Below are 24,966 nucleotides of genomic sequence, written 5' to 3'. Positions count from 1 at the left end.
GTTGAACAACAGCGGGAGGACCTGGAAATGAAAGCTGGCACGTCCGTCCATGGTCTGGTTCTGGTTTCCTTTCAAGCTGACCTGTTAATCACTGGTTATAAATGATGCTACTAATTTGTCTGCTTGCTCGGTTAGACATTCGTTCACCTATTTTTTTTTTTCTCTTAGACCTTGCTTTCAAAAATACTCTACTACAAGCATAGGGTACATGTTCCAACAACTTCAACATACAGAACTCTCTCTGCATGCTCCCCTCAGAATTTTAGTTTGATTTACCAGCTTTCTACAGCTAGCAGAAAAACAATGGAAACAGCAAAAACAAAGATTGAACTGTTGTAGTAGATTGTTCTCAGCTTGTTCCTTGAGTTTGCTCTCTTATTACAGTTCTGTAAACAGTTCTTCAATAGATGATCAATTTATGATGAGCAGACACCAGTGGGAATGGCTAATTATAAAACGCTCCCAGTTTTATTTGTCTTTCTCCTGAGGTTCAACTGGTTACATGTGGGACAACATACCTGAATGAGGACAGTTCTGAAACTGGATGGATACAAGGGTTGATACCAAGGGCAGATCCTATATGACTGTTTAAGAACTGAAAACAACTGTAAATATGTCCCAGACAGGAAATGGAAATCCAATAGCTTCCGATTAAGATCATGACAGCAGCAAAAGACCAGAGGATCTATCAGTCTTCCAGGGCAAAGGACGGAGTACCACTGATCTAGGGCTCAGAGAGAACTGTGAGACAGAATCCCACGAGATCACATCTGCATCCTGGTGCAACCCTTGCATCACAGATGCAGTTTGTGTTTTTCCAACAGTGGTGACACATCCTACTAGCCTGAGGCTTTTGCACTAGACCCTCTGTTGATCAGCCCTTTTAATGATAAATGATAAATCTGCATAACAAACTTACGAATGGCGTGTTTGTGCAATTAGGTGTCAGTGCACCTGCTCCATAATAGACTTACTGAATTTTACGATCAGTATAATGTTATTGAAAATGCCTTCATTTTTTATTATGCTTACCTGCTTTTGAATGTTTAATCCATGGAAGTGGGACAAACTGTGAAAGTGAAACCTGTTTTCATAGGTAGATTTGCTTCCTGTTAGGAGTTTTTAGTACATTGCACTTTGTTAATGAATTTTAGTACTGCTTTAGTGAATTTAATTCAGTAATTTTAGTTGTGGTTTTTTTTTTTACACAATAACCATATAGCATGTTAAAATGCAGTGGTATAAAAAAGTTAAAATCAAACTCTTTGTATTAAAGTAACAAATGAAGAAAAGCTTTCTTGTAAATATGTGAAAATCAACAGAAATGCAGAGACAGAATCACCTTAATTTACCAGAGAACTACAGACACGTCAGATATACTGTAAAGGACTAAACAAAATCCTCTTAGAACTACTGTACATTTCATTCATTTCCCTCTGTGTACATAGAATGTATAAAAAGGAATTTGGTAGGTTTGACTACGGACAAGTAATTTCTAGGTTTTTCATTTTCAAATCAAACTATTACCCTTTAAACCATGATTATAATTCTTTTTACTTCTGAAATATACTACGCTGCAATGCAGGAGCAGTTATTGTAGATAAAAGTGTATATGTAGTTCATAAAGCCACACCAATCTCCTTTCACAATCTTGTGAAAGCAAGTAAGTCTTGGCAGATACCCCATTCACGTATTCACATGCTGTACATCAAGGCTTTTGTTTCCTGTCATTTCTGCCACTAATTCAATTATTTCATGCTCAGGAGCAAAGTTCAGCTTTAAAAACATGTTTTTTTCCCAAACACACAAGTGGAATGCTAAAAACATTTTAATTTGAAAAATGAACCCACAAAGCTTTGCAGCTTGATTCATTTCCAGAACTAACCTTGCAACATTACCTTGTTAATGGCAGTGGTTGAACCTTGTTATTTTCTGAAGGCAAGGGACACTGTGTTGATAGGCCACACAAAAGAGCAGATCGATCACAAGAAGGAAGTATACTATTTGATGTGGAGATGTGGGAGAAAAATCTGAATCAAGTCGGGAGAAAAAAAAGTCTCCAAGGTTTAAAAACTAGAGAATGTCTGTGGTAGGAAAACAGAGCATTCAAGAAAAAGAACATCAGTATAAATACACATTTTATAGACTTTCATAGGTAGCTTTTTCAAGGTTGGTATTTCCCATTTCCCAAACCTGACTAATTTGCTACCAATGTAGCATGGAGATAATAAGATTGTTTATATGGAAACTGAATAGAAATCACACTTTTTGATACATGATAAGATATATGATAAACAATTCATCCCACAGGTGTGTTTACATTTTGTTTGATGTTTAAAGTGTACTGGGAATATAGTGGTGTATACCAAGACTTTTTTTCAATCTCCAACACATTAGGTAGTCTCATTATTTAATTTGCATGTCTGGGATTGTTTCAAACAAATGTTAATTAATTAAATGATTAAAATAAAAGTAACTCTTATAAAAGCTGTTCTCCCTTTTAGATTAGTTTTATAATTTTACTTCGAAGCAGACAATGAAATGTTTCTGCTGTAAGATATGAATCAAGACATTTTTCAATGTGCATGTAGAGCCATTTTGCAGTTTTGAGGTTTCCATGGAGATTAATGAGCATTACATATATTAATCACACTCTGAAACTTTCATTAGGTTTTGAAATATTGAACAACAAATAAATAAATGCATACAGCTGGAGTAGAAGCTCATGTATTATGCAGAAAGCGATCTTTAGGATACAAAATGTGTCAGTCTCTCTCACCTGCACATTCATGGATGTTGCATAACCAACAAAATTGTTGCTGCACTAGAAATGCTGCTTGCTGGGACTACTTCTACAAAGTATGTTTGGCAGATCTGTAATTTCAAGCTTCAGAAAACCAGAAGTGTAATGGCAGTTGATGATACCTTTTCTCTCCCCAAACCTCTTACCTATCTCCACCTACACATTATGCATCTCACCTACAGTATCTGTTGAATTTAATGGATGTCACTGTCAAATCAGTAATACTAAAGAATCAACAGTTTGAACCTGGAAACAGCATCAAGATAACTGCTAATGAAAGGGAGAGACAGCAGTTTGGTCAAATTGAATGTGCTTGAAGGTAATGGAGAAAGTTGCAGAAGCATCAGACAGTGGGTTTAATGACAAGGGCGCAGCCTAAAGCTTCAAATGCAGAGAGCTGTCAAGTGTTATTAATCTTGGATATACAGTATGAGATCACAGTTCAGCAGGTCTCCTCTTAAACAGTTTACATGAGACCCAGTTTCAGCAAGGTTATCATACACAACTTCAATTTGCATTAATGAAAATATAGTGATTATATAGTGACCCCTATACTCATAGCAATGCTGATGTTCAGTTATAATACCAGTATTATACTGTAAAGTGCATGTCTTTTCCACAGAACAGCTAGAGTAATTCATTACATTTGACTAATGCAGTTCTGAAAGAATGTATTTCACAGTTAAGACTCAGTTATGTGACCAGTATGAGTCAGAGCTCCAGTTTCCTGCCACTCTGTTTGTTGGTTGTAAAGTTCCCAGGTTTTGAAGAGCCTTTTCTCATGTGAAGAGATCACCTCCAGGCTGGCATCCAGTCATTTCTGGTGTGCCGCTGGTACTCAAATTTACCCATGGTGGTAATAGTTATTTCAATGCCCAAAACAGAGGAGTTAATTACCTGTATGTAATGACACAATACCACAGATTAACACAAGAGAACAATCTCACGTGAGATAACTCCATTTCCTATAGGAACACATCCCACACATAGGGGATATACTGTTTCATACATACTGTTTCACATAGCTCTTTCTAAGACAAACTTTTGCAATGACACTTAATATATACTGACAATAAGGCACAAAAAGCCTTGTAGATCTGGAAGCACTTAAGATTTACTTAGCTATAGTGGTACTATTTTAACATACCTATCATTTAGGCACCAATGTGACCTTTCTGCATCTAAAAAGAATCTTTAATCTACCTGATAAAATGGTAGTGCATTTTTCTTCTGTCTTTCTTTTTCATTTTGGTGGCCAGTCACACATATTTTAATTTCTTTCTTCCTAAATTCACCACAGTCAAATTAAACAACACCAGAGCAATAGCATTAAGATTTTATTAAAATACAAAGAGATGCACGTAAAACCTAGTATCCCAAATTTGAAATGCTTATCTCATCTGGAGGCATTGGCAAATTGCTTGAGAGATCTGGACACGAAACATTACAAAAAAGAAAAGGCCATATTAATTACTACTTCACAAGTTGTACTCATGTAATTCATAGACTGGCGTATGCAGCAGATATTGGTAATTTTGGGATGTTAAAAATATTGCATTACTAATGACATTTTTCTAAATAAATGTAATATTACATTTGCCACTTATTTTGACTCAATTCCTGGAGGACTGCAGGGTCTCTCGGATCTCTTCCTTTTCATTCTTTTACTCTTAAGAAATTAATGCTTTAATGACTCAAGGGCATCTTTAAAAGTATCTGCTAAAAAATGACTGCAATATATATTTTATTGATCACACAACTGAATCACTGAGGACTTCAGATGGAATGTAGATACTATGGACTGTAAATCCACACGTAGATTAGAGAAACAGATTTATATTAAGGAAGGGGACAAATTATGTTTTATATTACTTTCATTTTTCAGGAAGAAATGTGCAGATAGCATGTCCATTGTCATGGAAACGTGTTACTGAACTTGCTGCATTTCACCAGGTACAAAACAGTACTGTAAACATGACTATTAATTGTTCAACACAACAACAAATACTGTACATGTGTAAATAGTTTACAAAAACTTTGCTTTTTTGACCCAAATTGCAGAAAAAGTGTACTATGGCACTAAGAGAAAAAAGTTGCGTAAATAAATCACAGCCAAACAAATAACAAATGTTTTTTTTTTAATAAGAGGTGTGACTCATTCCTGATTCAATTTAAAAGAGAAACCACTCATAACTACTGTAAAACAAAACAACTTTAAAGGCACTTTAATACTCTCAAGTTGTTTATTTTTTAAATGTCTCTCAAAATCTAGGAATTTCCTTAAAAAGGGATTGGATATGAAAAGGTTGGTACTGTCCAAACTGGTGATAAAGAAAGTCAGACAAATACTGAATGCTTAACCCTGCACCATCCATAAACTGAAAACGGCATTCAGCAAGATTTATGGATGGTGTGTTTAATACATGTATTGTGTGGATGTGTATTAAAAATGTATTTTATACATTCATCAATACAATCATTCATCAGATAATTCTCTTTATGAAAACTTGCTGTTAATAGTGTTATCCACTAGAAAGAAAAGCAACAAGAACAAGCTGAACAAATGTACAAAACTAGAAATTAATGCACCAAATTATATATACAGTACAAGGTTCTTCTTAGAATGAAAAGCAGTGACAAGAAGGCAACTCTGGAGGAATGCCCTGTCTAAATATAGTGTTTATATTGTGTTTATCTCTAACATTCTTCATTAATCTAATTATTCTGCATTTTTCTGGTAACAGCAACTTAGACTGTTGCTAAGTATTCCCCTAAAACAGACTGCAGACACTGATCTTAGGTTCGTAAGTAACACATTATAGGTACAAAAAACGAAACTACCACAATCGGTAAAGACACAACCTTGAAAACAGCTAAACAATTCTAATTCTTCATCAAGGGAAACTTGACAAATGAGCATGCGTAACATTTTTTTTTATTCTCATTGAAAATATACACATTTTAACACATTAAAGTATTATATTGACTATCCGGCTGCACTGCATTAAAACAAACACTGATTTTTACAGGTGCTCTGTAGATCTTGTTTGAATATTTTTTTTAAAAAAACAGGCAGCAAGTCTTCATTTAAATATATGTGCTGGAGACAGAGATGTTTTAAAAAGAAACCAATGGCACAGTCATGACTCAGACTTGAGATAACCAGGGGAAGCAGCTCGGCTATCGTTACAGGATGTTCGGCAATACCGATTGCTTTAAGGTCAAAACATTCTTTTTGCTTTCGAAACTTTTAAGGATTTACTTGAATCCTGTAAATCAAAAATTCAAGATTCAAGGATTCAAATCAAAATCCAAAATTTATCTGGTCAGTTTCAACGCACGCTAATCACAGTGGCGCTCTAATCAGGCAGACAATGAAAGGGTCTGATTGCAGATAATTCTTGGGTAGGTGGAATATTTGGGAATTTGACAAGCAGTGTAAACAGTAGGAAGAAAAGCAAAGTGCTTTCCCTGCTTCAGCGCTGCATGAAAAAATAATGAGATAACGAAATGGCATCTGGCCGGAAAGGACTCTAGACACCTGTGTCGTTCTCTTTATTTGTCTGTGCTTTCTTCTTAACCCTTTTCAGCTTGTACACATGAAACGTCTTATTCTTGAATACGCGAGTGAAGTACTTTGTGTACGAGGGATCGTCCGTTTTAATTTCATCACAGAAGCGAGGGTGCAGAGCTGGTTTCAAATCGGGGTCATTGTCTCCCGGGCCATCCATTATCTAAAACACACATAGCAGACTGGATAAAAACACCAGAGTTTGCAGGAAATACTGCTAGTTACGAGCCCTGTGGAAGCTCAGAACCAGTGCAAACTCAATGACACAGCTTTGTTTTAACAACTCCCTTCAATACTGAAATGTTCTTTACTTACTGTAAATAAAAAAGTGAAAAGGTAAAGTAGGAATAAAACCCAAGAGAGAGGCTGACAACCCCTGAACCTGCTCTTGATAATATCCAGGCACAGGATAGCAATGTCTAGCAAAGGCTAGGCTAAATTGGAAAGCAGATCAGCACATAATTTAGAAAAAAGGTGTATGAAAGACAACAAGCACCGCATTTTCCATACAGAACTTCATTTCTTATTTAGTGGCAACAGTTGACTTAAGGAAAAATATGCTAATAAGCATTAATACAGTATTCATGCTTGTCACTGAGAATCAAAATAATGAGCAATGCATTCTTTAAAAAAATAAAACAGGTTTCTCCCTTTTATTCTATTCTTTACCTTTGTTTGAAAGATCAGAGAAAGCCAAATCCCTTCCTCTAATGTACTGTCACACGCTGTCACCCTTTGAAGTGTTTCGAGAGTGACAGATTTTGTTCAGCAGTCCCGAGCGGCTTACAGGATACACCACGGTACAACGCAGTATCTGCAGGTGTTCAGTGGTAAGGCACAGCCCCATACTTACATGGCCGTTTGCAACATCTAAAAGATCCCGTAACCGACAGCCCCTGCTGTGTCTCCTCTCGTAGCAGATACTGTCCTCAAGAATGATGTAGTCTGTGCCAAAGGCACGCAGGATCTTATGCACATCTTCTGGGGCTTGCCGAGCATATATCTGATAAACCTGCAAATAAATGAGTAAAAGAAAGACAAGTCAGTGGTGTAAACCTGCCAGGCAATGAATACTCCTTATGCACTTGTAGGAAAGGATGTGGGCCAGTTCATTTTATTAAAAAAATTAATATTCTGAACCGCAACATGAATTTGAACAAAATCTTCCATCAGAAAATAATAATAATAATAATAATAATAATAATAATAATTGCTTACACTTATATAGCACTTTTCTGGACACTCCACTCAAAGCGCTTTACAGGTAATGGGGTATAGGTATTTGTATAGGTATTTGTAAATAAGTATTAGAAAGCGCCTAAATAATAATAATAATAAATATCACAGCAAATCCGTTCTCTGTACTGAAATACTGAAATGTTTCCTTAAAAGAAGAATTATCTAAAATTTCACCTACTGGTGAACAGGTGTTCACATAACTTCCTCTTTATACATCATTATGTATATACTGTACTCTTGTTCTTCATTACGTGTAATATTTGACAGCAGAATTCATTACACACTAGAAAAATGTAAAAGGGCTTATTTTCACAAGTTGGCGACACACACAGTAGGTTGTATCACAGTAGGACGTGGATCTTCAAAGTGAATAAACGAGCAGGAATCACCAAAGGACTTACCTGTCTAGTTCTCTCTCTCAGGACTTTGTCCTCATAGTGAGGATGATTCGTTAACACTCTCCCTGTACACAGTTTGATTCCAGCTAGAAGCTGCATGCTTCCTGCAAACACTGCCTTTTTGGATGTCTTGGAGCTTTAAAACAGCAGAGAAGAAAAACGGCAATGTAATTAGGTGTGATATTTTCTAAGTGTCTACAGTCAATCATGCAAAAATTCTATGTGTTAATAGTGCTAAGTAAAATAATATACCTGAAACAACAGTGGATCTTATTTTTTTTGCATAGCAATAGGCAGTACGGTAAAGCAGTGGTTAGTATCCTGGGGTGCTGTCTGTATGGAGTTTTTATGTTCTCACCATATTTGCTTGGGTTTCCTCTGGGCTCTCCGGCTTCCTCCCATAGTTCAAAAACATACTGTTAGGATAATTGGCTTCTGGGAAAATTGCCCTTGGTGTGAGTGTGTGCATGTCTGTGATTGTGTCTGTGTGTTTACCCTGCGATGGACGGCTTAATCAGGAAGGAAGGTTTAAAAAGCCTGCTGTTTAGATCGAAGATAAATTACTGTTTAGCAGAAGGAACTGGGGTGTTGTAATTGAACCATTTACAAAAACAGAATTAAAAGACCATACCATGTTGCTCAGTTACAGACTGCTGGCTTCTGTAAACACCTCAAAATTTCAAAAATCCTGAAAATTCACCTCAAAAAGACTGTGATGAAAGTTATCCCCTCTGGAGTGATCTGTACAATCTTTCTCTCTGCAAATGAACTACGTCTTCATTTACTGTATCGCTGGCTTTATCCTTGGCTTCAGGTGTCTCATTTAGCAACCTTCTTTACAAGCAATTTTAATTGAAATCAAAGAATCATCATGTTTCTTGAAAGAAATTTCAATTAATTCAGAAGTTGCTGACAGGCTGTTATGGAGAAGGAGAATCTGAGCAAAGCTGGCCCCACCCTTTCTTAAAAGGAAATGGAATGTATACTTCAATCACTCTAATTAAAGCTGATCAGAAAAAAAGAAATGTGATATGCCCGTTTTTCTTGGTATATATATATGCTATTTCAGTCACTGTGAAATAATGAAATACTGCCTGTGCTATAATAATGATGACAAATATTTGTGAATTACAATTCAACACAATATTTCAATTTTATTAAAAACATGAGTTAAAAAGCCAAGAAAAGCATTCGAAATCCAACATGCCATGTCCACATTTTCCAATAGTATTTCAGACTAAGACCCAACATGAAGGTATGCTTACTAAAATAAAAATAAAAAAAAATCACAGATCTTTGCTCACCAGTAAAGGAATTTTAATTTAAAAAATCTCATATTTGAAAAATTTAATGGAATAAAATAAAGATAGGTATACTAGTATTAAACAATAATCACAGAAAATCTGTATAATAAAGATTACCGACTGATTTATTTTAACACCTTTTGAAAAAAAGCACACTTCAAGATGCTCAGACATCCAAGATAAAACCTTTTTTCTAGGTACATAATTCTACTTTTTACTCCTGTAACTGAAAGAAAACATTTTTTGCAGTGTTTTTCATTCAAATGTTAACACTAACTGATAACTTTCACTGAACAACCACTGTGATTTAGCCTCTGACAAAGTTCGAAGGAAATGGATTTCATTTAATTATAAATTAATACTTAATATTCAAGTAGGCTTGTCCAAACTGCAATTTAAATGGCACTGTATTAGATTACTTGTCCCATTTTGACACAAAAACTGATAAAACCCCATGGGGGTTTAAAAGCTACATGTTAATCATTACATCATTACGCTTTTTATCTATTGTGTATACATGTTTGTGACTGTAGAGAATTGTATACAAGAGACAGATCCAGTAGTATAAGCCTTGTTCTGGGTTCCCAAACAAACCTATGCACTGAGATCCTTTACTGGTAAAATGGAACTGCTAACAGTCAATACATGTATGTGAATTTTCATTTGTCTTAGGAATTGGCCCTAAGTGCAAATGATGAGATTTTTTTATATACTGTAACCATTATAGTACTAGAATTTTCTATCAAATTCTTCTCTGCAAAAACAGTGCTTTTTGTGAAGCAAACATTCTTCAAGATGACCTGGATCATCAGTTACATAGCCCCGTGAAACATCTGATGTGCATCTGCATATAATTAATCACTGTTCCTGCTCTGCCAGATAGAGCTGTAGAAATATTTCTGTGCTGCCTGGAATGCATATTAATTACAACTCACATTTTCTACATAAATCTACAGAACTGTATTATGATTCATTTTTTTGAGAGGGTATACTATCATACAGTAATTATCACTGATCATAAGAGCCAGGTTAACAGATTTGGGATTGTTTCGAAAAGATCATGCAACTTAAATTTAAGCAACTTGTGCAGCTGCTTGAAACTCCCAGAAGTCACCCAGGTAGAGGCAGTGACACCAGTTACTGATGATTAGTGATGAGTTTTGTGACTTCTATTTAGCTGTGACTAATAATACAACCGCTTAAAGTAGAAGAAAGAAATATAGTTGTGACATAGTTGTGGAACATTACATGAGTATGGCACCTAGGATTTGAAGAGAAAAGGATGTGATCAAATGATCAAAGTTACAATGTATAGCTGCGATCCTTAAAAAATCTGTTAATGTCACAATTACTACCTGAATGACATTCATTGTTATTTTACATTTATTGTACTGCAAGTTAATGCATCCAGCTAAGTAATACTCCTATCAGTAACCTTTAGAAACACCTTGATTTATTTTACTCCACTTCGGTTTTGAAAGCAAAAGCATTAGACCTTCGATAACATTCAAAATTGTAAGGGAATAACAGAAACACATTTTTCACAATATGTTATCATTAGGTTGGTTTTACAATGAAAAAAGTCAAGAGATAGTTTAACAAGAAATACACTATTTAGCAAGATTATATTTGACTTTTTTCTGCAAATGGTTAATTGAAGTTTTTTTTTTTAGATTATTTGCACACGATTTAAAGCTTGAGGTTGCAATGGAGTAATCTACATATTAAAAAAAATGATTTCCTGGCCATGGGTTTCAGGAAACATGATCCTTGCTTAACTCTTTCATCTAAATTTAATTACCAGTGGGAAAGAATTAGTTCAGATGTACATCCTGTTGAATCTTGTAAAGGCGTGAATGTAAATTGACACACTAAATCCATCACAGGAATAAAGATTTCTTCTGGAGCCTCATAGAATCTCATTACATCTAGGTGCCCTAGTTTCCAGAGTAGTGTATCTTAAAAGTGTAAAATGAATTTGGCCAATTCCTGTAAATCACATAACTCCAATCTTATTCAAGCATTATTCCACTCAAGGCTGAATCCCTGCCAGTGGCTGGGCCACTTCCAAGGCAGTATGTCTTATTCATGCTGTATATCCTAATCTACAATTCATGCAAGTACATAGTCGATTACATTACCACCAAATTTGATCTTAAAAAGAAGCAAATCTTCTTTTCTTCCTTTAAAGGATAAAAAAATATTTACCTAATCCAGTTCATCAGTTCTACTGTATCTGGGTCATAAAATTCTCTCAGTTCTGAAATTTCTTCCATCAGCTTGGGCCAGAACTTAGTACACAGAACACAAAACAAACAAAAACAACATTGAGGAAATTAGCCTTTAAACGGTAGTGATTTCAAAGATATCTATCTCAAGGTCTGATAATTTCACAGCATTCAATACAACATGAACATCATGTGGCCTACTGCCTATAAATTCTGATCAAATCTTTTAGTAGAAAAATAATCATGCAGCCATATCAGAAGATACAGCTGTGATGTTTCTGAAAGCAAAAGAAAGAATTAAAAAAGAAACCCTTCACATTTAAGAAATGTAATTACATATGTACTATCCTTCAATCCCTGCTCTCTGTTAGAATGTAACAAGATTTTGTTTTTTGAAATCTTAAGTAATTAAGAAAAAGTACAAAGTATCTGATTTTCGTACCTCTGTAAGAGACAAGGAATCAAACATGCTACTGCTACTGAAACTAAATCACTGAAAAGAGGTTGTTAAGCCAAGTACTATAAGTATTTTTATGAATGTCAACTGCAAAATGACTATTTTCTCCTGCAAAATGACTTGGTATGCTCAGTTTTCAATATGAAATCCAATGTCCCATTCAGAGACTAAACCTTTAGAAAATAAACCAAGTTAAAACTAGAGAAGTGGACATGTCTTTGATTTGGGAACCACATTCCACTGCCATTCAAAAAGCTTCTGATGCAAGATTGTGATTTCACAAATAGCACTGAACTGAGTGATAGTGATTACATAAATTTGAAACTCACCTTGTAATAAAGGAAAGCAAGAATCAAAAAAGGGACAGTGTATCGGATCAGCTGCTCCTTAAAATAAGAAAAAAAGGAGCAAGGAAAAAAATAATAAGTATGGTGACATAAATGACACTTTTAAAGAAAAAAAACACCCCATTGAAAAATGTTATTTCAAAACCATCCTTATAACCTTTATTTGAAGGAATTTTACTGTGCCTCTCTCTCCATCTAGTGGTGACTTTGGTAGTTTCTGAATTTTAATATGTTCCTGTTTTTATGCTCCAGGTAAAACATTTCAGTTAATGATGTTATGTTTTTAAACAATGTAGCAAGGTCAGTTTCGCACATACTGCATTCTGTGTAATTACCAAGGCAGTAAGTACATGCCCACACACATACAAAGTAAAACCCCCTTTTTTAAAACCAGGGGTATCCAATCTTGGTCCAGGTAGGTCAGTGTGTCCAGCTCAGCTCTTAACAACTGAAATCACCCAGTTATTGGCTTAACCAGACCAGCTCCTCTGAGTGCTTCAGGTACTGGTCTTTTGAGGAGACCCTAGAATACATGAATATATACAGTACAGTATTGTCCCACCTTAAGCAGCACTGCCCACCCCTGGTTTACACTGTGGATGTAATCAACGCTGAACAGTAATTTTGTGCTGTGCTGTTTCAGAAGACATGGTGAAATGTTAAAAAAGAAAACTTAAGGCATGGCTTAAGATATGGCATCAGCATTTTCTTAATACCCATCCAATTAGGACAGTACTTAAAATGTGACAGAAAACTAAAATTGGATAAAGGAACAAATCTCCAAGAATGCAGTGGTCTTGTCAAATTTGAACATAAAGAGTGTCACTTAGAAACAATTTCTTAACTAACGATTCTGTACGATGTTGGATGGATGGTAATTCACCTTTGTTTTTGTGTGGAAGCGGATCACTTTTAGATACAGCCCCCACACTTCTCTGCTACAAACCCCATATGCTGCGAAAGCACACATGTGGCCAGTCCATAGGTACTTCATTCTGTAGAAAAACAGCACCGCTGTCAGAGCTCAAGAGATAATGTTCAGGGTTCAGATTTTTTTCAATGCACAATGTTTTAGCAAGTTATATTATTACCTCATTGTACTGAATGCAAGAAGCCCAAAGAAAACAGTGTGTAAGACATTGTAGGCAACGTCTGGTCTTATATTTATCATTTTCTCCTCTTCTTCTGTCTGCAGAGGTCTGCCATTTGAATCACTAAAACAGAAATTGAACAAACAAGGTTGTATGGCGGCTTAATCAGATTCAGCTAACACGCACATATACATTTTTTATTGATATACAGGCACAAATAAACGCACTTGTCTTAAAAAGGAGGCAACTTTAATTGTGTAATAAAGCACATCTTTATTGAGACAAGTGATTAGCATCTTTCATGCTGATTACTACAAAGCCTTGTTGCCTACTGCAAGACTCCATCTCGATTGCTGAAACAAGCAAACAGCCCACTCACACAAGCTGGAGGTGCAATAACACTTAGCACATTCTAGACATTTAAATTGCACCTAGACAGGATCACTTTGTACCAACACAATTTATTGCATGTCTTCAGCATGATAACAGTTTATAATAATGTATAGTCAGAAACCGAAGATAACCTAATTTGTTCACAGTTGAACTAGAGCTCAGGGGAACACAGCGTACCTGAGATTCCCAACAGCAACACATGCCAGTATGATCAGGAAGACCGTAAGGGCACATATATAAGGGTACAGCACCAGGGTGCCTGCCAGACGTTCAAATGTATCCAAGGGCATCAGCCCAAAAGCTTCCTCACACAGATACAACTTGGCATCGAAGTCTCTGTTGAGAAAGGTTTGATGAGGAACACCAAAAAAAGTAATATGTCAAAATTGATTTTTTCAGTTTGTTCCCAATTCCAGGTATACTGTAATTCAATATGTCTAGGGCATCATAAAATAAAGAAAGCACAGGCCTGTTTATCAACACAATTCTCCAAATTCTCCTGTAATAAAACTGTGAAAAATGACTGAAGCAGAAAAATTGGGAGAAAAGGAGAAGGCAGAAAAATACAAATATGAAAGCACAAAGAACACAGGGCTTTTTACAAGAGTGAAGAAATAAAACACAAATTGTTAAGCTGTCACTGGTATTAAGATAAAACATGTCTAGAGTTAACAGCAAAAGACTTATGGGGAATTAAAGTCTCTCATACCTGGTTGAACCAAGTCCAAACTTTGCTTTTATGAACTTATAAATGTGTTCATCAGATTTGAGCATCAGAGCTTTCTGTAATACACGTTAGCAAAAACAATGAAAAACACTCAGAACTCAGCACATGTGTGATGATATTAAAGAGCAAATGAAAGAAGAAATCATAGTAAATACTTGAATATATGTAAATTATTTTACACACATGAGATTAAATTTAAGGTACAGAATATGTCTGTTGTGAGCACATTTTAAATGGGGACAGTAGTGAACAAATCTCACCTTTGCTAAATAATTGAAAATAAATGTTAAGCTGAATACAAGAATCAAGTGGACAAACAGCTTTCCAATCCTTACTGGGAAACTGCCAACTTTCAGGTTCCTCTGTTAGGAAATACAAAAGGACATCTGAATTAGAAACGCCTGACGGCAAAAGTATTAAAAAGAGAGCAGTGTTCTTGAGTATACCTTGAGTGTCCATTCCATTCCTATCATTATTGGAAAATAGCTTAATCTTGAAAAAGAACAGTGTTTCCCTTAAATGTTCATGCTTAAATCACTGAAGAATACAACACTTGATATTTTCTAACTTTATACCTTCAGGCTATTCCTCCACAATAAGATGAGCAGTCTGCAAATAACAGAGCATGCAGTCCACTTATGTACGTTTTAAGGGATTTCTGATTATGGTGTTCTGTTGGTAGCGACTTTACAGGCACTATGATAGTCAGCCAGCAATGAAAAGCATTATGTCTCCTTTGACAAAGCCCAACCAAGGTTAATGAATAAATGCAGAGGGGGGGGACCAGGGGATTTCAAAAAAATTCATACTGCTGGGTTTGAGCAACACTACTGCTATGAATCTCATGAACGGCATCCTTGATTTCCACATTTTCTCTTTCCTAGAAAGACTCCATTGACCCTGAGGAACCAGATTTTGCCTCTTTGCATTGTATTCATACCGATATCCCTCAAGTACTGGCAGGTCCCAACCTCGCGCTCTTTACCTGAAAGTGCCTGACGATCAGTGCAGCAAAGATGAAGCTTAGCACCAGGGATCCCAGAAGCATTGAGTTACAAAACTGCAGTAGCCATACCAGGAACAGGTTTACAGCATGAACAAGGTACAAAGCTGTTACCTATGGAAATATTCAAACACAACCTGAGTAAATCTGTCTGAATCTTCAGCTCATTTGCCTTTCAGATGTCTATGAATGCAAGATGTTGTGAGCAGATGACAGTCACCTCTTACAAACACTTCTTTCAAACTTCAGTATACACAATAAATGGGTAAGAAATCATGGAAAGCTCACAGAAGTAGTCAATGTAAAGAAATAATTTTTAAAAATAAGAATTCATCTTATTTATGAAAATCCTCTACAGGGACCATGCATAATGATGTACTGTATGTGCTGTATGCACCTCCAGTTCCAAGTTCCAAGTGTTTCCCAATTAGCAGGATTTATTTTGCACAATTTCCCAAGAAATTTTTTGATGATGCTTTAACCTCCCAACCTGAGCTTTGTGACTGTGAACAGCTGCAGAAGAACATAAGAAAGGTTGCAAACAACAAGGCCCAAAAAGCTTGTTTAGTTGCTAGCAGCTAATTGGTAAAATACTCTCACCCAGCCATTACTTGAAGGAAGCATGGGATTTAGCTTTGGAAGTGTGGTTCAGTAGCTCATTAATACAAGACATTTGAAGAAGGCTCAACAGTCGAAGTGTTGTTTTTTTTTTACTTTCAACTTTTTAGCTTGGAATTAACCTTTGATTATTTATCCAATGCAGCTCCTCAGATGCAAAGTGGTATTCAATGGAATCATATTAATAAACAATATAGGATAAAAATAATGTATACTAAAATAATGAACAGTATAGTATAAATAAAAATACCAGACAGATCCATTGACCTGTATAGTATTTTCACCCCAAAGCTCTTTACAAGTGGGTGGGGACCCTCTTCATTCACCACTGAAGTGTAGCACCCACCTGAGTGATATGTGGCAGCCATTATGTAGCAGTTAGCTAGAAAAGTACAAGTGTGATTAACCCTACTCAGTCCTTTGCTAGCTACCACACTGATACAGCCCCCCACTTGAATCTCCTCAACATAACAGCTCATCTGAAGGACGCTTGCTCCTACAACATTTTCTTTGGTCACCAAATTGTTTTGCATCCTGGTACTGACCAGGCCTGGCCATCTTTAACTTCTGAGATTGGGCTAGAATGGGGTAAATGCTGAATGGTTCAATTTGCACATGTACCAGATTTTATTGCTTCATGGTGCACACCTCTAAAACACGACTGTGAAAATAGTTTTATAAGTCTCATATATATACGATCACAGTCCACTAGAAAGGCTGCTCAGAAACAGCACTGAGTCCCTAAATGACAATGCACCTAGACAACTCACCTGTCTGGGTACAGCCAAGTCCAAACAGTCCAGTGAAAAGAAAACAAAAGCCTGGATGAGCAGTATGAACTGATTAAACTGCCAGGTTAAACTAAAGCATAGTGTTGATATGAAGATCAGTGAAAGTACCAGTTTCTGAAAGAAAAAAAGACAAAAACAAAAAAATGTTTCTTTTATTTTTGGTACATTTACAAATATCAGGACTGTTGAATCATGTTATCTGCGTGGGCACATTCCACAGACATTTTATACTGTCCACTTTAACACACAGTGAAAATTACATTAAAATACAATTCAACAGAACAGTCTAAGAAGACTAATCTTCTAGCATAAGCCTTGAAGTACTTAATAAATTCCAGATTATGATGTAATCTGCCTATTCATATTTAAATCTGATTCAATACCACACTATAATGCTTTATTAATGGTCAGATTTGCCAATTCTATTATACAGCATTTTTAATACCTGGGTATTTTAAAGATTTTATTTCAAATCCAGGTTACAAAAAGCATAAATTATTAATATAAATCCTTAAAGCAGAACACACGATTCTACTTTTCATTCTTACCTGCTGCAGTGGCTTCAGATGTGGTCTTAAGTAATATGTGATAGCAGCCACCTGAAGGGCAAAAAATGGGAGAGCCCAGTTCTCCCTCAGAGGAATGGTAAACTCTACTCTGGTGGTATCAATTCTGAAAAAAAAGTCAGAGGAATTAACCCTTTACCACCACCTGGTGGTCTGCTGTCCCACAGCAGGAATGTGTGGGAAAAAAAAACAGTATTCCTGTGTAGGTGGTTTGCATGCTGTAGCAAAACACCACACAGACATTCCTATGTAGAGATGCTCAACAGTAAAAGTATGACATCAATGTGTTAAATCATGAAGATCAGAACATGAATTCAGCCTTTGTGAATAGTGGATTTACAAGACATGCCACATCCTTGTAGCCAAAATGGAACTGTCAATTTTTTAGCCTTTAAAAGTCCACAGTTTAACCTGTTGAATGGTGTGTAGGTCCTGCTTAAGATAAAAACACATTCAGATAGGAAAGATACCCTCTGTATATCCCATCTGTACATTCAGATGGGATACCCTCTGTATCATGGAACAAAAAGAAGAAATCAGACAAAAGTGCATCCTAAGAACAGTTACAGTGTAACTAAAACCTTTGCATTTTTATGCACTTTAACCTGAACACAATCTGGACATTTAATCTGAAGAAGCCTTGTGTAGCTTCTAAGACCTGACAGGTTTTGGCTACAAGATTGTAATGCTGCTGGCATAAATACAATGAGAAAGAAGGAAAGTGTCAGATGCTTGAGAAAGTATAAATCCTAAACAGTAAAAAAAACAGCTTCCAAGATAGTCTGCTACTAAACACACACTGATATTGATACATTGATACATGCTACTAAACACACACTGATACATTCAGTCTTGTAATAGTAATATTACTGTACATTTTGGTTTAACAACTAATATTCCATGTACTCAGTTACTTTGAAACAAACACCTACATTATGTGTTTCAAATCTTTTTTTATGAGTGTGGATGCCTAGGTCCCTGAACATGTAAAAACAGAATTCAGTTCTTTCGAGCATCCTGGGCATCACCTTTTGCCTCTCCACTAGTGTGAAAGGCACGCATCAAAAATACATACTCTGTTTATTTAACTGCATCATATCTGCTCTTCGAGTTGTGACTGGTGTTAATAGAGCTCAACTGCTGAAGGTTTTCAGTGAGAAGTTGAGGTGGGTAGCAGCGCCAGCATGCGTAGTCTGCAAAGGAACAAGTGATAGGTTTATTCCATGATTTTTTATAGGTGTTAGCACACGCCACACCTGAAGAAGGCTTCACAGCTGAAATGTCGAAATGTTGCGTTTTCTCTCTTCTCTTTTCAGCATGGAATAAACCTATCACTTGTTCCTTTAAGTGAGTGAGTGACTGACTGACTGACGTCTGTGAAAAAGTGCTACAGGTAGTTCTCAATCTCATCTACAACTGAAGAGTGCAGTACTGTGGATCAGTTTTTTCAGGTTAGTGGTACCTGTTCAGAATATACCAGGTGGCAGTGAGGATTCCTGCTAACCATGTTCCACTGAGCAGCCAGCTGGTGATGTAAAGAGCCATGACATACACTGTTTGAAGGCCAAACACAGTGTAAATGTAGAAATACACAGGCTCTAGATACTCCTGGAAAATAAAAAGGTCTGCATTGAAATATTATCCAAGAGATGGCAAAGTCAGATGACTGTTTTACAGGAGCATAACAATAAGTCTATCAACAAGTATATATTCCAGCTCACTTCATGAAAATTATTATGCACTGAATGAACCAATGAATAAAATTAATATATAATGGCAGCAGTGTTATGCTTATGCATGGTAATCCAAGTAGCATGTGTCATTTTACCTGAACAGGCAGGATTCTGTAAAGAATGCTAAGGAACAGTTCTTGATAGATGTTCATACGTTGCAGAAGGTTAATTGTTCTTTTGGATTCTGTATTGTTGTCATTGATCAGCTCAAAAAACCCTAATAAAAGACACAATAAAAAAAACAATATTAATAAAAACTATCCTCAGGGCTACTGACATAATTTTCAGAAGGACTTACAGTGCTTTTCACAAACAGGTCTTTGTATCCCAGCACAATGCTTCAATGTCTCAACACAAAATTTAGTTTCGCATTTATCTTATATTATTGCTTTTCCCAAGTGGTTGTTACCAAGGTTACATTACACATTCAGTGCAACATTGCAACAGTGCCTATAATACACACGTGAGAAATAGGTTGAGAAAACAGCCTCTTATTTGATAATCGCTTAAAAGAGCGACTCCTTTAATTTATTAATATTCAAATTATCTTTATACTCAAGTAGAGCTTAAGCAACTGATTTGTTACATCTTCCTCTGATAAGATTTGAAAATACTCAGTCTACTTATTCCTCCAAACTGATCCAATATAAACTCAGGACTTAGTTTACAATAATAAAAACTACCTTGCTTTATAGATGGAGCCTGTAACATCTGCTTGTAGTAGGAATAGTAGAGCCCACATTCAGTTCGGAAGGAAATTTCACGCTCAACTTCCTGCAATTGGATGAGGATTTAATGGTAAGTTCACAAAAAGAAATACTTTTTTACAGGTACAAAAGGTACACCAATACACACTAACAGTCTCTAGCACTCTGCACTCATAACAGTCAATTACTTCAAAAAAAGAGAAAAACTTAAAACAGCTTTGTTGTAAAATAAACTTATCAGGAAATACAACCACTTCTGTGAAACATTAAAGTGCTGAAATCATTAAAGTGTTGCTTACCTTTAGGTTTGAAAACCACAGGAGATTTTCATGCAAAGAATAACTACACCAAGAGTGAAAGAATCCCATTACAAAAGCAAAGGCCAAACCTACAGTACAGTGAACGCAATACCACTTTGAACTAAATCTGACATCAAATACAAGTGCTGGAGGTTTTCTTTCACACAACTTAAACCGATCTTCATCCCAGAATACCGTAGACTCTGTTCATTGAAAAGTAATAAATGCCTTCCCAGATAACTTTTCCTCCTTCTCAACTCCATCATAACAGTTTCTAACAGCAATATTGTGCATTTACCCCCAACTTCCCATTTTCCTAAAGTGACCATGGCACTTTTTCAAGAACTGAGATTCAGAGGCAATGTATGACGAATATCCTGAAAGAATACCTCACAAAATACACATTTCAACCTAATCCAGATGTTTAACATTATAGACTTTGAGAATGATCACATTGCTTTTTCATGAAATAACTGTTAACCTAAAGGAAACCTGCCACTATGTTTTGCTCTTAATAAATGCAACACTTTCCATGAGAAAAGAATAAAATGCATTCAGAATTGAATCCCAGCCATCCCAGCTGTGTTCTTCTTTGTCAGGGGCTCAAACACCTCTTAAAAGAGTTACTGGGGTAGATACAAAGAATGTGCATGACTGTTGGGCTTTCGTCACAGCAGTAAAAGCAACTTGGGATGTGTTTTGGAAAATGTTAAGCCAGTTTTAAGGCTACTGATATTTTTAAAGACAAGAATAACTACACCCTAAAATAATCCTGGCAAGTACTATAAGTGTCATAGTGGTGATTTCACACCTGACGAATTCAGAGGCAAAGTAACAGCCGCTTCCAACAGAACAACAGCCTTCCAAAGGAACACTTAAGAGTACAGACGGTAGGGAAGCTGCATCTGTTTTAAACTCAGAGGCAACATGTGCAGGATATTTGTGCAAAGCTAAAAATACTGTATTTCTAGTGCAATGATGATGGGATAACACAATCATGAGGTGTTAAACTTTAATTAAACTGAAGCCTTTTTCTTGTAAATATTTCTGTCTGGAAAAATGTCATGGATGTCATGATGTCTGTTTCAAAGCTGACAACACTGCAATGTACAATAGGAAGTGTTTCGGTTTCTTTCTTCTGCACTGCGAAATTGAAATGTTCCTGATTCCTGTGTTGCTCTAATCTTGCGGTGACAAAGGTCACAGTAAAAACAATAAGGGAAGAGCAAAATAACCTGTAAAATGATTCTATATTTTCTCCTCTTGCTATGTGCACTTTTAATTCAGCCCTACACTTCAAATATGAGATTCAGTCAGAAATCTGGTTTATAAATAAAACTGGAATAGTATTTACAGACACAACCAGCACTCTGGTAACTCCCTGCAGAATGGAATTTGACTTGTCTGTTCCATAATGAAATCTTTTAAACACTGTGTTCTAGAAATGTATCCAATTGAATACATATCATCCAAGCCAAAACATAGAAAATGACCCGGATTTATTATAAATGAGAACATCTGCTTGCTTTCTTGGGAATAAATGCAATACAGCTCAAAACAGCAATAAAAAAAAAACAATAAAGCCAAAATATGAATGTACAACATGTACTATAAACAAAACAACGATTACAAAGGACCAAAAGTTATCCTGCTCATTTCGCTTAGTAGTTAGTTAGTAGCTAATCGATCCAAGCATCTGATCCAACCATTCCTTGAAAGAAGCCAGGGTACTGGCTTCAATAACATGACTGGAACTACAAAACTAGAACTACAATAAATGAATTATTTAGATGGAGGAATTATATGTGATGTTTAAAAAGATTTTTAAATTGCATTTTCTATGGTACTGAAAGATCACAAAGCGCATTACATATAGGAGGGAACCCACTTGACCAAGTACTGTAGCCATTATACAGCAGCAGCCCCCATACAGAAGAATGACTTCATTTTTTTGCCTCCATGTAAACAAAGAATAATAGAATTTCACCTATACCAAGAAATTGCCATCTGCCTTTTAACTCTGATGCATTTTTTGTTTGTTTCTGCAAAACATGGTTTAAAGTTTTTTAGTGTTTCAAAAGAACAGAAAAAGTAATTTGAAAGTCCAGATAAACATCTATGAATCACATATTTAAAACTATTTTGATAAAATGTTTTCATTTATGTATGAAACACCACCACAGAGAGTGAACATCAAAGTTACCACAATGTAATGTTTTTTTGCTTAGTAAACTACTATTCCACTGCAGCACTGGAACACTAAGGGCTACATTATATTTATAAAGAAGAAAACAATGGCTCAGCACTCAGAAAGTCTGTAATGAAGTAGCATCTGGAATATAACTCACTACACACTGCTCCCGTGTGCAGTTTTAATATGTTTTATTCATAAGGCAACCAAATGCAAAAGCAAAAGTAAAATGCCTAAATCTATTAATATTTCAAAGCAGTGATGCAGTATTTCAGTGCATGACCTTCTCTTGTCTTTTCCTTATTTTTTAAACCATTACAAGGGTCAGAGACAGTGTCATAACTTTAATGCTGAACATGTTAACAAATTAAAGGACTGTGATGTCAAGATGTATGGAGATCCACTGTATACATAATTTCTAATCTAACATTACAGCTTTCTGTAAAAGAGAATGCCAATGGAATGTTCTGTTAATCGAGACTGACACAAATTTAAAGCCTCTGAACTGACTTAGGGATATAATTAGAAAAATGCCAATTTTTTCCAGTATATTTCTTGTGAGAGACCATGATGATACACACCAATTTAAAATAAAACTTTTTTTTTCCAAGACACCATGATGTCTAGAACTATCTTTGAGATCTTACCTTGATATTGGAAAACCACAGGTCGTTTTCGTGTAAAGTTGCCACATAGACAGAAGTCAACAGACCCAAGATCATTCCCAAGATAGATCCAGTCACTGTCCACACGACGGCCCATACTGCACCACCTGAGAAAAATGCATTTTAATGAGACCACCAACATAAATACTGTACAAATCGAAGATGTAAAAAAGAAAAAAAAAACTCAAACTTGATGAAGTTGGATAGGGATGGAATCACCACATTTTGTGGAGGCACAGATAGTGTACATCTCCCTAGCAACTACTGTAGATAAAAAAAAGATTTTCCTCGTCTAACCTAATGTCTTATCCTTCCTCATTTTTAAATGCTGTATATTTCAAAGGTTTCACATCCAGTCCTCCTACTGTACCTGCTGGGGTCTGGTCTTTGATGTCCTGCGCTGTCTCTAGTTTCTGATTCTCGTTGGGCACCTCTTTGGACCGGCTGCCCTTCCTCTGCCTCAGAGCAGTCATGCTTCAGCAGGGAATCTGGAAAACGGCGAAAGTGTTCAGGAAACGTCCAGCAAACCCTCTCCTAACTCGCTGATAAGTGACCATTGCACTGACCGGTAACATCTGTAGTGAGGCGGTTCTGTAACCCATTCATTGCCACACTAGAGTATTTTTTTTATTTACAAACGCTATATGCACTGCTGTTACATTGTGGGGTCTGTTGCAGGTCGTTATTCCAAAATAATTGTGAAAACGACAAAGGAAAACTTTTGATAAAAGGGGTAAAAACGTAGACTGAAGCTAAACAAAAATTCCAATTTGAAAAGGGTAGTACAGTATATGTTTCAGTCACCAAAAGCAACTGTGCAATCATTACTGCTTCGGTTACAATATCTGACAACGTTTACCCTGCATAACAAGGGGGACAGGACTCCATTTGCCCAACACTAAATTATCTCGACGCTACGGAAAATTTCGGGACTATAGAAGACCTAATAACAGCTAAGAAGCGACATGTCAAATACGAATTCTGTTGTCTTGTTTAAAAATCCCAGTACAACCTGAAAAGGTTGAAAGTGACGAAAATTAGGTAACGCAATACAACTTGTTGGTAATGTAAAACAGCACACAATTATTATAGCCTTATCAGATACATATGAACGTTGCGTTACATCTCGGAATAGGTCCGAGTTCACCGCTTATCGTACTCCAGCTCTATTAAGAATACAACACAATGGCATTAATTAAAACTGAATTAACAACCCGGGGTAAATAAGGAGATATAACTATTTGCATCCCGTTTTGGAGGTGACCGCTCTGCGATAAAATAAATGGTTATATGGTAAAATACTGTGCATTATTCACACGGATAACAATTTATAGCATCTACTGTTCATCCGCTAACACAAGCATGAATGGAAAAAAAGCTCCATAACGTCCTGCAAATATAAATGCTATATCTGTAACATTTCGCTTTCGATTGTTCACCCATGCAAAAAGCCATCTAGCTTCACATATTCTAACCATTTTGGCCAACGGATTAATACAAACGCACACGAAATCTGTCCTGGTAATCCAAGAAGAAGCCACACTTAAGGCATTTTGTTTCCGCAACATTCGCCTGTGTTACAGGCCTGTTGTGCAGCGGCGTTTCCTGCACACGGCAACTGCTTAGATGTCATGAAATCTCAGATCGCATCACTCGCTAATCTCGGTCACTCCGGACCCCCTGTTACATCCCCTGCGATCTGCGGTTTGCAAGCTCAAATTCGCTATTTGCAACCTGAAAAAAAAAATTACACGAGCAAACGATCAGAAAACACGTCCTTCATTCACTGAACTGCCACTCACTTTCAAAGTGCAGGTCTTACTCGGGACACCTAC

At 36.2% G+C, this 24,966-nt stretch overlaps 1 protein-coding gene across 1 annotated transcript; it reads right to left on the bottom strand.

The window, feature by feature from the left end:
• Positions 1–4,921: 4,921 nt before the first annotated feature.
• Positions 4,922–24,684, bottom strand: dpy19l3 (dpy-19 like C-mannosyltransferase 3). The gene is made up of 19 exons (XM_088939045.1): positions 24,638–24,684; positions 23,502–23,619; positions 23,114–23,238; positions 19,953–20,043; positions 19,365–19,486; positions 18,999–19,144; positions 17,519–17,642; positions 16,950–17,084; positions 15,544–15,675; positions 14,819–14,920; positions 14,541–14,614; positions 14,009–14,167; positions 13,439–13,561; positions 13,231–13,342; positions 12,330–12,386; positions 11,524–11,606; positions 8,015–8,147; positions 7,228–7,386; positions 4,922–6,537 (listed from the first exon to the last, which is right to left on the bottom strand). Exons 2-19 carry the CDS (start codon positions 23,602–23,604, stop codon positions 6,337–6,339), a joined length of 2,181 nt encoding a protein of 726 aa, XP_088795171.1. The 5' UTR covers positions 23,605–23,619; positions 24,638–24,684; the 3' UTR covers positions 4,922–6,336.
• Between the last annotated feature and the right edge of the window lie 282 nt (positions 24,685–24,966).

This window comes from Atractosteus spatula, chromosome 21 (assembly GCF_055471065.1).
Source record: "Atractosteus spatula isolate fAtrSpa1 chromosome 21, fAtrSpa1.hap1, whole genome shotgun sequence".
NCBI lineage: Eukaryota > Metazoa > Chordata > Actinopteri > Semionotiformes > Lepisosteidae > Atractosteus > Atractosteus spatula.
Note: the sequence above shows the minus strand (reverse complement) of the source record. Positions and strands in the feature narration are given on the sequence as shown.